At 36.2% G+C, this 15,785-nt stretch overlaps 3 protein-coding genes across 6 annotated transcripts in view; 2 read left to right on the top strand and 1 right to left on the bottom strand.

Annotated features, from left to right (window-relative positions):
• LOC105193711 (synapsin) overlaps positions 1 to 9,309 on the top strand; it is a 51,499-nt gene extending 42,190 nt beyond the window's left edge. For all 4 annotated transcript variants that reach the window (XM_011158270.3, XM_039446165.1, XM_026135415.2 and 1 more), the window contains exon 10: positions 72 to 9,309. In XM_011158270.3, the coding sequence (XP_011156572.1) occupies positions 72 to 256 (185 nt within the window). In that variant the 3' untranslated portion in view covers positions 257 to 9,309. The remainder of the gene's footprint in view (positions 1 to 71) is intronic.
• A 311-nt stretch (positions 9,310 to 9,620) lies between these two features.
• Positions 9,621 to 11,609, bottom strand: LOC105193718 (leucine-rich repeat-containing protein 15). The gene is made up of 2 exons (XM_011158280.3): positions 10,126 to 11,609; positions 9,621 to 9,834 (listed from the first exon to the last, which is right to left on the bottom strand). Exon 1 carries the CDS (start codon positions 11,271 to 11,273, stop codon positions 10,149 to 10,151), a length of 1,125 nt encoding a protein of 374 aa, XP_011156582.3. The 5' UTR covers positions 11,274 to 11,609; the 3' UTR covers positions 9,621 to 9,834; positions 10,126 to 10,148.
• Positions 11,610 to 14,062: 2,453 nt separating this feature from the next.
• Positions 14,063 to 15,785, top strand: part of LOC105193729 (serine-rich adhesin for platelets) — a 29,389-nt gene continuing 27,666 nt past the window's right edge. The window contains exon 1 of the mRNA XM_039446162.1: positions 14,063 to 15,558. Within this exon, the coding sequence (XP_039302096.1) occupies positions 15,202 to 15,558 (357 nt within the window). The 5' untranslated portion in view covers positions 14,063 to 15,201. The remainder of the gene's footprint in view (positions 15,559 to 15,785) is intronic.

The raw sequence follows: 15,785 nt of genomic DNA, 5'->3' as shown, positions 1-15,785 counted from the left end.
TCTCTGCCGAATGCTATTTGATATTCCAAGGCACGTTTGTATGATACATTTCCTACTTTCAATTCTCATAGCTTCTCAATCGAGCACGGTGAGCAGCGCGCCGTCCGTCGGCCGACGTTCCGATGAACCACCTCCGCTGCCATCTAGAGTGCCGTTCCATCGACAAGGTAGCCAGTCGCAGGTCCCGGGTGAGGACAGCGAGGACACCATGAAGAATCTGCGAAAGACCTTTGCTGGGATATTTGGGGACATGTAGACCACAAGATATGGCCGACGTAGCGAGAGTGTAGACGTCGGGCACTCTCGCGATGAGGTAGCGAATGATAACAACAAGTCGGCAACAATACAAACGCGAACTCATGAAATTCTCCGACGTTCTCTAAGCATGTTCCACGACTGAGGCGCACCACACTTGACGCGCTGATCGAGCGAAAGTTGACGCGGAGCATGTTGATATCTATATATTTGCAGATTATCGTAGGAAACTCGCGAAACTGCATGCCACGCGAAGTGCACTAATCATTTGAGTTTAAAAAAAAAGTTATCGAATAAAGTCTTTCCGCCTTCATTTAATTAAGAGTTGAATAAAGCGTTAAAAGTACAAATAGATTAAATCGCATGGTTTAAGATGCCAAAGCAATTTTCTGGGTACTTGCTTTAAATTTCTTCGGAACCTGAACTTGGACTTGGTCTGCTTGCACTTTTAGCACTTTAATTACGAACGTCGATCACACATTAAACGTGAATAAGTAGTGGTTATTGCGCGTGCTAGTGCAAAATTGCAAGACAAAAGTTTTCCCTTTTAACAAATTAATATTCTATAAGATAACGAGGTAGATTCTGTATATTAAAAGGATCATGATTCATGAATCATGTATCTATCATGTATTGCAAAATAATGTAGGTTCTATGTAATCCGTGTACACTGACGAGTTAAATAAAAGTTAGGCAAGTTCAGTCGAAGAAAAATGGCAACTCATTTAATATCTCAGCTTGATGTCAGTTGAATTGCTACCGCGATATCCAGTGCGTCAACAATAACGCGCTTTCTCACTATAAAAGCAGGAATCGCTCCGTAGGCCCCTGGCATCTCCTCAACCGGTTTTACTTCGAGCATCCACTTTTAGGCTTAACGTTCGGATCGTCGTGTGTCATATTGTCATTAAGGGAAAAGGCATTGCGAGATAGAAATTAAGGCAGGCAATGGGCGTCTTTTGGGCGATCTCGCAGTGTTTGTAAAAATATTTGTACGCCTATGTCATTCGAGATAATCGAAGACGACAAAAAAAGAGGAGATTCGGGCATTATTCTGAACATTTGGCTAACCGAGACTGCAAGCGGTCGTTTGGTTTCATCGAGGACTACAAGTCGGGAGGACGTAGTTGCCTCTACTGTTAAGACAGGCAAAAGGTAGCTTTTAAGATAATCAGGGATGGGCGATGTTTTTTGATATCGCGAAACGTCGAGTTTTTTCAGATCCAAATCCAAATTCGCAAATTCTTTATCCGACGACGATTGTATAACGAATCAATTCGCAGTACGCTAATAAATTTTAATAAATCGAAGATAGATGATTGTCGTGTAGATTTTTCGATGATGATGAAAATTTATCGCGCATCCTAAGAGAGGCGACATTTTTTTTTTCCTAAATTTTCACACGTTGCGGGTTGTCGTTAAAGCTGCATAGGACGACCACGCCGTCGGTAGAAAATTCTTGAAAATTCAGTCGCTGGATATTTAGCATTAAGGAACCATATAAGCGATGGATCTTGGCGCGAGAAACGAAAGCAAACGGTCGAGTCGATCGAAAATCCGGCATGCGATCGTGCAACGCGGGACAAAGTAATCCCAATACATAGATCTGCAAATATATACATATACGCATATGTATGTGCAAACAGGTTGAATGTAGTATATTGGCGAGGTGTATACCAGTTAAACATAACTAAAATTACGCGGAGCACGAGGAAGAGGCAGTTTTCATCGAATGACCGCAGATTTAACTTAATAAAATAAGACTAAAGAAGAGATCAGGAGAGACACTCGACCGTGGTTTCAGCTCTGAAGAGAGGAAGGATCAACGTTACGCAATAATTATTGCGATTTTAAATTCTGCTGACGCAAGCAGTTGTCAAATGTGATAAAACATTCGAGAAATATCAATTAATATATAATCAATTGATAGAGATAAAAAGGAGGACGTAAACTTAAACGACTGACGGAGGAGGGTGATTTATTTGAAAGTATAATCTTGTTTGAAGCGCTGACGATATAAATTAATTATCCAATATATTTGAAGTTATTATTTTATAATAAAAAATGCAAACATACGATCAATGAAATAAAGATGACAACGGAAGAAAATTTTCTAATACTATTCGTACGATATAAAAAGTAAAATGTCTAAAGTCTCTAAATAAAATTTCTAAAGTTAAATTTTTCGAAATTAAATAGATTCTGTCTTGCATTCGAGAAACCAAGACCCGATTTGTGAGCTGAGCGCCCCTCCATCAGTTTTTGTTCTTTGTATTTTCAGCGCTTCATTTAAAAAGCTCTATGTAATGAAAATCTGACATTTATACGATTTCGTCGTATCTCTTTCGCGGTTTTCTAACTGTATAAGTAATAAGTAACTGAGAGTTTGATTTTCATGTGCCTTGACACTGAAGTGTCCTTCGTATCACGTTTTTCGCGATATCAGAAGACGATTGAAAAATGTAGGAAATAAAAATAATTTTCGGAAGACGTAAGCTACGACGACGCTGGTAAATTACTGCGACAAGCAGAATGAAGTAGGTATTTTGAGCAGACATTGCACTTTACCACGTGATACTTTCGATCGTTTGTACTTTTTATAAGGCTCGATCTCATTGCAATTGTATATTCGCTGAGACACGCTGTTTCTTCACCGACGTTCATCGTGGCGAAGAAGTGTGCGCACCGTCCAAGCTTACATTCGTTACAACATGAACGCAGTATCGAGATAAAAGAATATGTTACATAAAAGTAAGTTCTTGTATATATCATAATTTCCACCGGGTTAATCGCGATCCTAATAGTTTTCATTTCTGCAGTATATAAAATAGACTGTCTTCCATGTTCGTTGCGAACTAAATATTTTCAACGGCGAATTTTGTGCAAGTAAAACAGATATCTTAGTCTCTTCTTAATATTCTTCTTTAAAAAAAAATAAATAAAGAAATAGTTACATTTCTGTAGAAGTTATATTTCCGTAAACATAATTGCGTCCTGGAAAATATCTAAATACGTAATTCGTACATTAGAAGTCTTTTTCTCATCATTTTTCTCGCGCTAAAAAAATTATTTCATGTTTAGCGAGTCTCATGATTAGGGAAAAAAAATTGCGCAATTAAGGGGTCAAACAGGGACGCAAAGATTGCACGAAAGATTTAACAGTTTGACGCACACAAAACAGATCTCAAATTCCAGTTTCAGAGCTGACGCCACGGTACGAAGAAGAGCAATCAAACAATCATAATCACGTCACTGCGCGGAGATCAATGGATCAGCGCTGGATGCGTAGACGCGGTTACAGTTTGAAGAATATCTCAGGGGTGCGAGTCTAGGCACTAGATAAAGTAGGAACTAGAAATGGCAAAAATGCGTGATTACGCAACGCAGCTGCATCAAATCACCGATGCCGATTGCACTCGGCAGAACGGATAGAGTTAGGGTTCGCTTATTCGGAGAAATCCTTGTAACTGTGATCTTCGGGATTGTTTGCAGGAGGGAAAAATTTTGCGTCCGTATCTTGTTCGACTGATCGCTTTTCTTAGTAAATTTTTATATGCATAATCAATGAGCTTCTTCTTCAATTTTGAATATTTTTTTATTCTCTGAAATTCTTATTTCGCAGCATTGCAAATTCTCGAAGAAAATTTTTTGAGACTCGTCAGATATTATACTTTTAAACGCTTATTGTCAAGAATTTTGTATAAAGTTCAGAAAAGATTACAATTATGTGATAAATTTTCATGAAAGTAAAAATATATTGTTCGATCAGTAGTTCGTTAATATTAATAGCTCAATTATTAAAAATGTTTCAGTAACTTAATTATATTAAATTAATTGATTTAAAGCCAATTTTCTTATTTGCAACACATCATTTGACATCTCGCTTAAATATCGCATAAATACAAAGCTGTGGGTTTAGTCTCCAAAACGATCGTTCGAACAATGTTGATCTTGACTAAATAGCGATGCAGCATTGGACATTTCGTTGCTTGGATCATAATTATCGAAACGTTATATAATGACACGTTTAGTTAAGGTGACCGTGTGGTGTCGTGAGCAGCAGTGTTTTCATTTTCATTTCAAATGCACCGATTGCACCGTAGTTCAAGTAATAAGCGCACCAGCAATATCCGTAGATTAGCGTGGTATCGCATCTTCAATTCTCTAGGATACTTCTCGCGCATCCTGTGCACAGAATTTTCAACACGAAATGAAACAATGAAAATATCGAATAATAAAAACCGTTTCCCCTCAGGGTAAAGTTAGTCTCATCGATCTCGCGCCACAATATATATTTGTGTGTGTATATATATATAATAGCACGCATGCTATACTTCATATAAAATCGCCTTAATGGAAATTCATAATTTCATTCCTAGTCATCTCTTTCACGAAAAGGCATTTATCTTCGTACTTTTGACGTCATTTCTGTAAAACCGCATCTTAAAAACGCCGGAATTAGATAATGCGAAATCCTTCGTGCGACCTGCGAGATTTATAAAAATGCAGTTACGAAGTAATTCGTATTGTAAGGCCGTATAATGTTAAGCGAGGACGTCACTACGTCGATACGATAATTAATTAGTGATCTCCATACTATCGATTATTGTGAATATAATAAAGTTTGCGGTTCAGCACCGCAAATTGTTCGCAACTGCAAGCCCGTGTTCCCTACTTCGTAAGAGGGAGCGCGAGTTTACGATCCATTATTAAAGTCTCTCAAATCAACATCTCTCGTACTTTCGACGATTATCCTTCGATTATTGCGAGAGGATCGTGCAATAAGTTATAGATTCGCGCATGTTTCACGCCTTTAGATTACGTAATGCTCGTATGCACATATATACATATATCTCTTACTGTGCTTTATGAGCATTCGTCACAGTACATCGAGGAGAAATCTCTTACGTACATATACGATCTTAGCGGTACGATCGCTGGGCTTCAATGCCTCCTTACCTTCTCTTCCATTTGCTTCAGATCAGCAGTAGTGGCATAGGGTCGTTATAAATCCTTCTCCCCTTTATCCTTCCCCTTCCAACGAAGATGTTAGAGTAGTTAGATATAGATTAAATCTATACGTGTTATTATATACAAATTGCGAATTGACGCACGGTGTTTTAAGATTAACAAAAACGTCTTTGCTAACTGCTAAGGTTGTTCTAATAATGTTAGCTAGAAACTTGTAGCAACTTAACTAACTTTACTTCAACTGGCATTTATGAAAATAATCTTTATAGTGATGTCGCACAAGACTCTATGCAACTACTGCAATTAACAATAAGCGATCGGATATGTTACATTTCGACCAAGGTCCAATCTCTATAAAAGAAGAGGTTTCGTTGTCTTTTTGCAATAGGTTTGCAATTATTTCACAGAACGTGTTCGACAAAATTACGTTAATTGCGGTCGCGCGAAACACCAAAATTGTTAACTTTACAAATGATGCACAACGAAAGCGCATTTTCGGCGATTGTATATCTTTATTTCGCATCTGAGCTGCAGTAAGCCAATAGGATGGAGTACGCATCATCGATTTATCCCCGATTACACGACGGCTCGTCTCTTGATAATACTCAATGCATATTTCTGTGTGTGTAACGAATTTAATGTTAAAGTCGGATGGTAATCACATCAATGGGAGAAAAGTAACGATAATAGCCGAATAGGCGTGTGGGCGCGACGAATGTATACGTCGCAGCCCAGTACTGTGCGTTACCTCCTTGATTTCAATGCGTGCTAGCCCAATATGTATGAAATCCAATCATACGCATTACACATACACACACACATACACAAAAAAAAAAGAATAAATCGTATCGTAACGCTATATAAGTAATACTACTGTATGATGTCGATGTTATTTAATCCGTTATCATTAAAATCAGCCTATGGTGCCAGGAATGCAAAATATTAAGGATATTTATCACGTTAGATTTCAAGAAGACATAGAAAAAACTAATTTACGTAGATTCGTTAGGAATCTTAAAAATTAACATAATCAGTCGGAGCGTTGGATTATGCGAGATAAATAACACACGTATAATCCGGGAATCATTATGAAGATATTTAGTAGACAAGCGTCGACGAAAGAGCGACCGTGCTCGTCGTGCTTTCTCGAGCGGATCTTTACCGGGCGCGAGCACGTTGATCATGCTCCTAAAGAGAGGAAGGGAGAATCGAAACGTGACGCTTCGATGACCACGAACAGACCACCCACGCGGGAGAAAGGGTTGAATCGAGGTCCATGATCGACTCGTTGGCCGCCACGTGCTCGAAAACCGCCGTGACTTTCGAATTGGCTGACATTCACGCGGCGGTCGACGTTTCGACGAACCTTGAATCGAGGCTGAATACCGGCGGTGATGACTTCTGACATTACTGCGTGCGAAGCGCGCGTGCGATTCAACCGCGAAAAAAAAAAGAAACGATAGAGTTGTAATGGATGACGAGTTCAAGCGGATAATTCGTTGCGGTTCGTGGTGATTCTAATCGAAAAAAAATACAAGGTGTAGCATGAATGAATGGCGGTCTTTTTGATATATATTCTAATTATAGAACTTTAATGTGCTCATATTAATTTTACATCATGCTTTGAAATAGATACAATAATGTTGCTGTTATTTTATATTTTTATTTTTTATTTTTTTAGTTTTACTACACTCTTGCACACTTTTCATCAAAGGAATTATATTTAATTACACCGAAGATCAATCAGATAATTTACAAAAATAAAAGCTAAATATCTTTATATAATTTATCCGAAATTAAATTCTTTTAATATGAAGAGTAAAATTTGATCGGACATCATTTCCGCGTAACTGGAGATAAAAGATAGAAAGATAATTACGAAGGTCGATTCCCTGATCTCAAGAGCAAGATCGATACAAGAAGAATATAAACCGATAGAAGCGCGAAAGATTAAAGCGAAAGAATAAATAAAGAGAAATCACGAACGATACGGCGTATTTCTTTTCGCGATAAGCTTTTAGATACTTAAGATCATAAGCGTATTTTTAGTAGTTCATTGAGAGGACAACGAATCAACAAAGCGAGTACGTGTCCTGAGCGGGTGGAAATGGGTGAAACAAACGGAAAGGAAGAAAGAGAAGGACGATTATAGAGCAACGTTAATGTAGTACGTCATGCGTGTAGATTAATGCGCTCTAGAATTATCACTATTCGTTTTATCGTACGATTCGTATAATGAATACGAATTTCGATACGATGTAACTCGGGAGGTCACTAATAAATGTAGTTTTATCCCTGAAAAACCAATGGGGAATTAGATCATACACACATAAAATGCGAGTTCTATCTGTCATCGTTAATTACTAAGGATTATCAGAATTTGGCGAAACACTAAGATAAAATGAGTCAAATGTAAGAATATAAATTTATAGTCACTAGCGAGTATGCGAAGAAGTGTAGTACAATATTAACGAAAACGTGTATAAAAATATATACAGATTATATAAATAATATATATAAAAATATATATAAATATAAAGACAAATATATATAAATGCAAAGGCATATATAAATACAAATATGTAATTATTCCTATGATATGCAACGTTAATCGTTAGGTACACGTCGAGATGCTCGTTGCAATCGAACATTTATCGCTTGATCAAAGATTGATAGCGAAAATATCGCTTAAACACATTGAAATGTTATAATAGCAAAGCGCAAATTTAGATGTGATGATGAAAATTTAAATGTTTAATGTTATTCGATTGAATTAAGTCGCTTCTGTGTCGCTTAGCGAAAAACGCGATGGGCAGCGAGCATCAACGTTCAGTGACCGTCAAGATCTTTTTCGCAATAGTCCACGAGATGAGATGTAGAAGTAGAGAGTAGATAATTTCTCGATGAGCCGATACCTCAGTCGACAAGGTTATTGTGGTTATTTTTGGCCTAACATATGCTATACTATAAAAACGGTGTTTGTCGTTTAATGCGAAAACATCCGATAAATATCGAAGATTAATCGAGTTATCAATTTAATATTTTAAGTTTGGAAGGGCATTGGACTCGTTGTTTTTTTTGGGGGCACATCCATATTTGCGCCTTTTTGTAAAACTTTTGTATCGATATTTTATATATTACGATAAAAGTATGAAAAATTCGTGTCGTTAAAATAAAACGTAGTATTCATTAAGATTTCTCGATTGTTAATCGCGACCGTGAAATGGTAATCCATTGCGACAAGTATTTTCATTTAAACTTTCGTATGTAGCATTTTTTCAAGAACAACGATATTAATGATACAGGTACGGACGAAAATTATGTGATGAGATCTTTTGTATTATTAACGTTTCTATCGGTATGGTTGATAGATACAATAACAGTTTCTTGGAATGTTCAACGTTTTGATGTGATTCGTAATTAACCGAACGAAGAGATATCAATAGAACAATAGCAATTAACTGTGCCGCAGTTTCCTGAATAACAAAAAAGAAAAAAAAACATGAATGTATGAACCATTACTCACCTCCTGTTGCCATAATAGATTATAAAACATTTCCAATGTTTCCTAGTCATTATGGTTGTTGATGAATCTTACTCTTAAATGTGTTAAAACAATAGATCGCAACTATAAATGTCCATTATGTTATATATACATAAATATATATTATATGCGTTACGTTGCCATTGGAGTTACCATTACTAATATTACCACAATTAATGTGAAATATAATAATTAATGCGAGTATCGAGGTGTGAAAATCGACAGCGAAATGTTATAAATATTTATGTGTAATCGTCATGACAATGTGTACGCGCAATGTTCTTTTCCAATTAACGATTATTAGGCGATACGTAATAGATGAATTATCGCATTGATAATAAGATAAAGAGGAAACGAAATAATATATTAATCATCAATAATATCTCTCGCAGCAATGATAATAAATGAGACACTAATATGCATTAGATATGGGGCGTTGTATATTTCGAAGGCGCCCCGATGTAGAACCTGTTACATTATTATGTTTAATGCAATACATAAGCTAAACTGTAATAATAAAAACATATATAAGCGTAAAATCAATATGCGTTGTCATTTTTCTTTTGTATCCCAATAATCGTCTTTAGTTCTGCGTCTTCATAATATACGAAACGCCTGAATAATTAAGAAGTTATACATGTATGAAAATAAACTTTGATTGTTACTCATCAATTTTATTTTCAAATACGTTTCTAATAAAAGTGATTACACATGTTAGGTCATAAGTTCTACCAAAATAAAAGAAAAAGAAGAAGACATTAGTGCACGGATAAAAACATTAATATTTAAATTGTACACGACATATTGTAGATATTATCATTATATTAGAGATATTAAACAAGTTAGATGACGTAAAATTTAAAGCAAACACTTGTCAAGTTCTGTATTAAGAGAACAATTCTTGTACATCCCTGCGCGTCCGAGCTCAGTGCTGAAAGAATGGTTTCGGGGATAATAAGACGTCGGCACTGTATGAATTGTCGGTGCGTACCAGCCGTAATCCATGGATGTTTTCCAATAGCAAGGATGAGGAGGATTATCTTGACCGTAACCTTTAAAAATTTCTGAAAAAATTTCCAAAATCGCGCGCGTTAAAATAGTATATTCCATAAAATTTGCATGCATAAAAGAAAGAGAACAGTCTTTTATCAAATAAAACATATGACGTCTTTAAATTATTATCTTTGTAAATTATGACACAAATTGTGATCATGCAAATGCAGCTTTTGAATACCTATCTTTATAAATCTCTGAAAATTAAAATATTCTTTATATTATGGTAAAATGTAACATAATATAAATTATTTTCGGTTTTCTCGGACGTTTGTGTGTGAATACAAAATTATCTCGCTTACGAGCTTCAGCCAGTTCCTGGAATCTATGAATTAATCTCTGTACAGTCGTACGGTATCTGATACGCCATGCTATTGCACTGATATTGTCCGTGGATTTTTCCGAAGTCGTTCACTAACGAGCCGCGTATTCTAAAGCCAGGATCCACAGTTATATTCTTCATTCTCGCGAATGCCGCCATGTCCACGTAACGGAGATCGTTGTTATTCAGGAAGAGGAACAGTAAATTGTCCAGACCCTGGAAAGTGTCGGGCTTTAGCACTGTCAGCTGATTACCGTTTAGCCAGAGCGAGTTCAATGACTTCATGTGCCGAAAGACATTGGCGGGAATTGCCCTGAGTCGATTTTTGCCCAAGTCGAGCTCGTTTATCTCGCTGAGACCGCGGAACACGTCGGGATGCAATGTCGAAATCTTGTTACGCGACAGATAGAGAAGGTCTATATGGGATAACCCGTTGAATGCGCCGATCGGTATCTCCGATATATCGTTCGAGTCCAGGACCAGCGTTTCCAGCTGCCTGAGTCCCTTGAACATGTTCCTTTTCAACGTGAGTCGGTTGTTGGTGATGTAGAGCTCGTGCAACTCCGAGAGACCTTTCCACATGCCAGGTCGCAGGTCCGAAATGTTGTTGTGATCCAGCAGCAGAGTCTCTAGGTTATTCAAACTCACGAAAGCACCATCTTCTACATTGGTGATCGTATTGTTCCTCAAGTCCAAATAAGTGAGCTGATCGAGAGCGTCGAAATAATGCCGGCCAATACTCGATAGTCGATTATCGCGGACATAGAGAGCGGATGAGTTGCTGACCTCGGCGAAGGCGTTCCTGGCGATTTTAATAATCTCGAGATTTTCCAAATGCAACTCGATATCCTCGATCGTCTGAACAGCGTTGACGTCCTCGAAAGCGACGCTGTGAAGAAAACTGCTGTTCTCCAAACAGACATACAGGTGGTTGTGAACCTGACAGTCGGCGTCCTCCGTGAAAACATTCACGACGTTAACCGATAAGAGGAGATAAATGAGAAAGAGGAAGCACATAGTGTGCTCGAAGGCTGATTGTGCACTAACTTCGTATGCGCCAGGGTTTCTTCGCATACACAACATTTGTGAGGCATTATTACACAAATATATGTATATATATATATACATATATATATATATCAACGATAAGTTATTATATGCATATCTACCACGACATAATATCTCGTATTATCTTGGAACTCATAATTAATTTCTAGAACTATAGATACTCCGCAAAAATTGCGGGGATAACGTTATCTTTTAATAACTCTCCCTTAATATTGGTTAAGTGCGAAACAACTTTATTGGAAGTCAATTAATCTCCAGCTAAGCAAACCTTTTGTTATACGAGCAGAATTTAAATAGCCTTTTGAAATTAAATACGATCCACATCCATTAGTATATGTACATAAACATTTTTCGCATTGTTTGTAAAACCCGTGTACTCTTTAAATTACATTTGCGAGCACGAGAGCGAAAATAATAAAAATTACTTTATACACATTTTCAGCAGAAATGCTCCTTCCTTGAAAATTCCTGGTGCTATAAATAACGTTAAGAAATTATTCGTCTTCTACACTCCGCAATAAGCAGCCCATATATCTGCGTGCCGGAAAACGACGAGGAATTATCGGTGACGAATAACAAAACCGTATCGGGATCTCACATTTTATACAACGTACAGCGATAAAAGATTCAGGCGCCGCACGGTCCACATACATTAACTTTGTGTACGGTTTGCGACGAGTCACTTGCAAAGAGTTCAGTGAAAAATATATAAAAATGCTCGTAAGCAGATAAGATTCGACGAGTGCAGTGATCGGCTGCTCCAGCTTATTAACAGCTGAATATTATCGTGCTAGCTATTTGCTGAACTGGAATATACAGTCAAACGACGTATTGTTTTGTACGAGAAAATATCTTATATCTGGAACAACTAATTTTATCCATTATTTACGTTCAAAAAATAATCTTGCCATTGGTAACACTACGCTATTTCTCATATATTTATTTAATAATATTTTTAACAAAATTATTTTTACGTTTATGTCACGTTGCAAATTTAAATGTAATTTATAATATGTGCAGCATTATTATTATTTCTTTTATGTTTATACGCATAACGCAGAGAACTTTGAAAATTCACCAGTGAGATGTGTCCAAACATAGCATATGAGAAATATCAGATTTACATAGCAGTTTAATTGAGGAAAAAGAGCCGGCGGCATCGTATTACACAGTTGAATTTGCAATATTGAGTTTGAGAGCGGCAGCACGTAGATCGCATTGAATTACATCCGAGAAAAACGAAACTCACTTGTTTCCACACATTGCCGAGCATTTCTCCAATTATCTCGTTTTACTAGCGAATTTAACTTAAAATGGAATATTAGCTGACAAATGTTGATAGCCCATTATCTTCTGAGAAACTCACTTGGATATATGAATCTTGATGGAAGATTGTAGGTTCGGTAAACCTCGTTTGTACGCGGACCAAGTGCAGATGACTTTTCGTTCTGGTAATCCAAAAGTTTCTCGTCAACACAAGTGCACGGTATATCGACCATTTCTGTATTAAATTACTCAATATTGACGTAATTTAAATTATTCCAATCAATCCTCAATAATTAGCAATATGTTACGCGTTTGAATTCGCTTCTAGAAGATAGCCATGATTACTCGGTTGCTGTAGAAACGATACTAGCATATACGTAATCGATTAAACACAAATGTACGAAAGTACATAATATACTGAAATAATTTGCAAGGTTTCATTTTTACCTATTATTTAAATTTTGCAAATATTATATTTCAATTTAATTGTATAATTAAATTGTATAAATATCCAATAATACAAATTACAAATTATCTGCAAAGAAAATAAATAATTTATTAAATGTGAGCTAAGTTTTCGTATAAATATTCCTATCTCTATAAATGTATAATGCAATGTAATTCTAAAGAATGATTAACGCTTGTACTATTTGATAATTATGACTTTGTAAGTTAATAAAATAAATTGATATAAATTTATATATATAAAATTCGTATCAATACAATTGGATCCCGTAATAACTCTATAATAATTTTATGCTTTCTGTAATAATTACAAAGTTTCTTATAAATTGCGGCAAACATTTTGTCAATTGCAGTCAAGTTTCAAGTACAAAAATGGAAATTTATGCACATGTACACTGCGCAGATACGGGCCCCCTCTAACAGTTCTCAGATTAGGGTCAACAGACTTACCAGGTGAATGACTATAAGGCACCGGACTGTATTTTGCATTTAAACGGAGTTTACACTACATATTGTGCCCGTTCTATTATCGCGTCCGCCGATAATAGAAATGGTCTGTCCGGCCATTTGGAGGACAACTGTGGTAAAATACGGTAAACTATCGTTAAGCAAAGCAGAATGTGATAACGTATAAATAATAATTGGATTTAGTATCGCCTTATAAATTAATTTAAAAGTAATTATTGTAAGATATAAAATTATTTTTCTATACATATACACACGCATATAATATTCTATCTTTTTTTTTAAAGAAAAAGACAAATTGCAACGATCATAAGGCAACTTTTGTTTTGATAATTTTATATAAAATAAAAAATAAGAATTGATATTATTTTTATAAAATAAGCATTTCATATTTTAACAGAAAAACCGTATTAATAAATTAAAACAAATTATTAAATTAATGCGTTTCTTCTGTTTATGCAAGAAATGTTTATCGGAAAAACACTGAAAATGTTTAATTTATAAGCTGCAGTTACATGTTGTTTACGGAATGCAAATGAATATACAAACACACGTCCCATTTTTCAGTTCCACCTCCATTAACTAAGTCGGGTGACAACATGCATGTAGGTATAGACTTAATGAAATGATTATCATCACCGACACTTCCAGTTGCGGTCTGGCTACCAGAAGGGAATTAGTAGCTCACGATAAGAAGTACGTTTGTGCGAGAGAAATTAAAAAATTTAAAAATAATTGTATTTATAACCTTTCTCAAATTGCAGTGGTACAATGTTCACTCATATCAGTTACATACATATTTTAGCGTAAAATATGTATGTAAAATTGTTTAACTGCAAATGATTTGGGTTCATTAAAGATAAAATTTACATATGGTGAAGTGAGAATTAGTGCGTGTTGATAAATACAGTGTCACATTTTGGACGTCACACCAGCGAAAATTAAGAAAGTATTTTCTTTATATTTGAATAACTTTTTGAATACGTATTAAACACGTATCTTGACAAGAGAAACGTATTTATAAATTAATTTCAAACTTGTGTTATATTCATTTAAACGCATTAAAGTTCAGAATGGGCCGAGTAATGCGGAAAATAGAGATAAATATTATATAATTAGACATAACTAATGACATGTTAGAAGAAGTTATCATTTATCAACGCTTTTGTATCCTGCAGTTAGTTTCAAGGTTACTCATCAGTGTACTCAGTTGCAGCCGCAACATGTAATTGCATTTCCGCTAAATATTCTTGTCACTACTGCATAGAAATTTATATCAAACTGTATTTCGTGTCCCGCATAAATCATCACGATGCACAAAAGCATTGCGTAATAACTGTCTTTTGTAAAGAAAAACGGATTGATAATGCTTTCCGCACGACAAATTTCTCTTCAAACATAAAAATTTCGAATCCGTGCAAGAATAAAAGTGGATCATTAAAATTCTCGGTAAATAAAAATTCGTATCAAGATTAACGTAACTTGTTGTTGTTGTTGTTGTAAATACGAATAAATACAGAAGAGTATCAATGATGAATGGCATTTGGTATGCCATTGTAAGCTGCTTCTACGTTACGTGAGTTGAACTTACGGGAAATACGACAACAAAGATAGCCGTAATTGGAGATTGATCGAACACGATTTACGGCACGTGGTGCATCGTTCGCAAGCCGGTAAAGTTCGCCGGTGTGACAGTAAACGGTGTGATGCGGGAAAGTTGAGACTCGAACACATCGGGGCAGGACGATCGGTTGAACCACAACATAGAGAACGCGCGTTTTCAGTGACAATCATGAGCTATAACGTGACGCCGCTGAAGAAGCACGCGGAAATCACTTATCGCGTAAAATGCGTCGCGGTGGAGAATGAACGGGTGTTCGGTGATGTATACGTCACCCAGCAGACACAGGATCTCGTTTACCGTTCGGATGGCTATCCTTTTCCGCCGAGATGTAGGAGACAAAAGCGCAACCTGATACAGAAGACTTTGGATGGACCGGATTTCATGGAGTTGAACAGTAAACGATCGACCGGAAACGCGAACTCGCGCTGGCAAAAGCGATCCAAATCAATGGGAGATGAACCCAACGTGATCGCGTTTAATTACAAGAATGCCGGGAATCATGATGCCGCCATCAAGAGACCTAAGGTAAATTTATACGATGCAACTCGAGGTTAATTGGTTTTCATCAAGAGAATTTGTTAATGACATAAAGAGATTTAAACATAAATATAAGACGGCCTATGAAAAAATTTAGTCCAAATAAAGTCTACTTGTTCCACTGAATAAGACATTGACATATGAAGTCGTAATCTTTTACATTACGTTAATTTGGATTTTGGATCTATTTTTTAGAAAAAAATCAAGTTGGTCTA

The sequence above is a fragment of the Solenopsis invicta genome, chromosome 2 (assembly GCF_016802725.1).
Source record: "Solenopsis invicta isolate M01_SB chromosome 2, UNIL_Sinv_3.0, whole genome shotgun sequence".
NCBI lineage: Eukaryota > Metazoa > Arthropoda > Insecta > Hymenoptera > Formicidae > Solenopsis > Solenopsis invicta.
The sequence above is the reverse complement of the archived record's forward strand: the minus strand, read 5'-3'. Positions and strand labels throughout refer to the sequence as shown.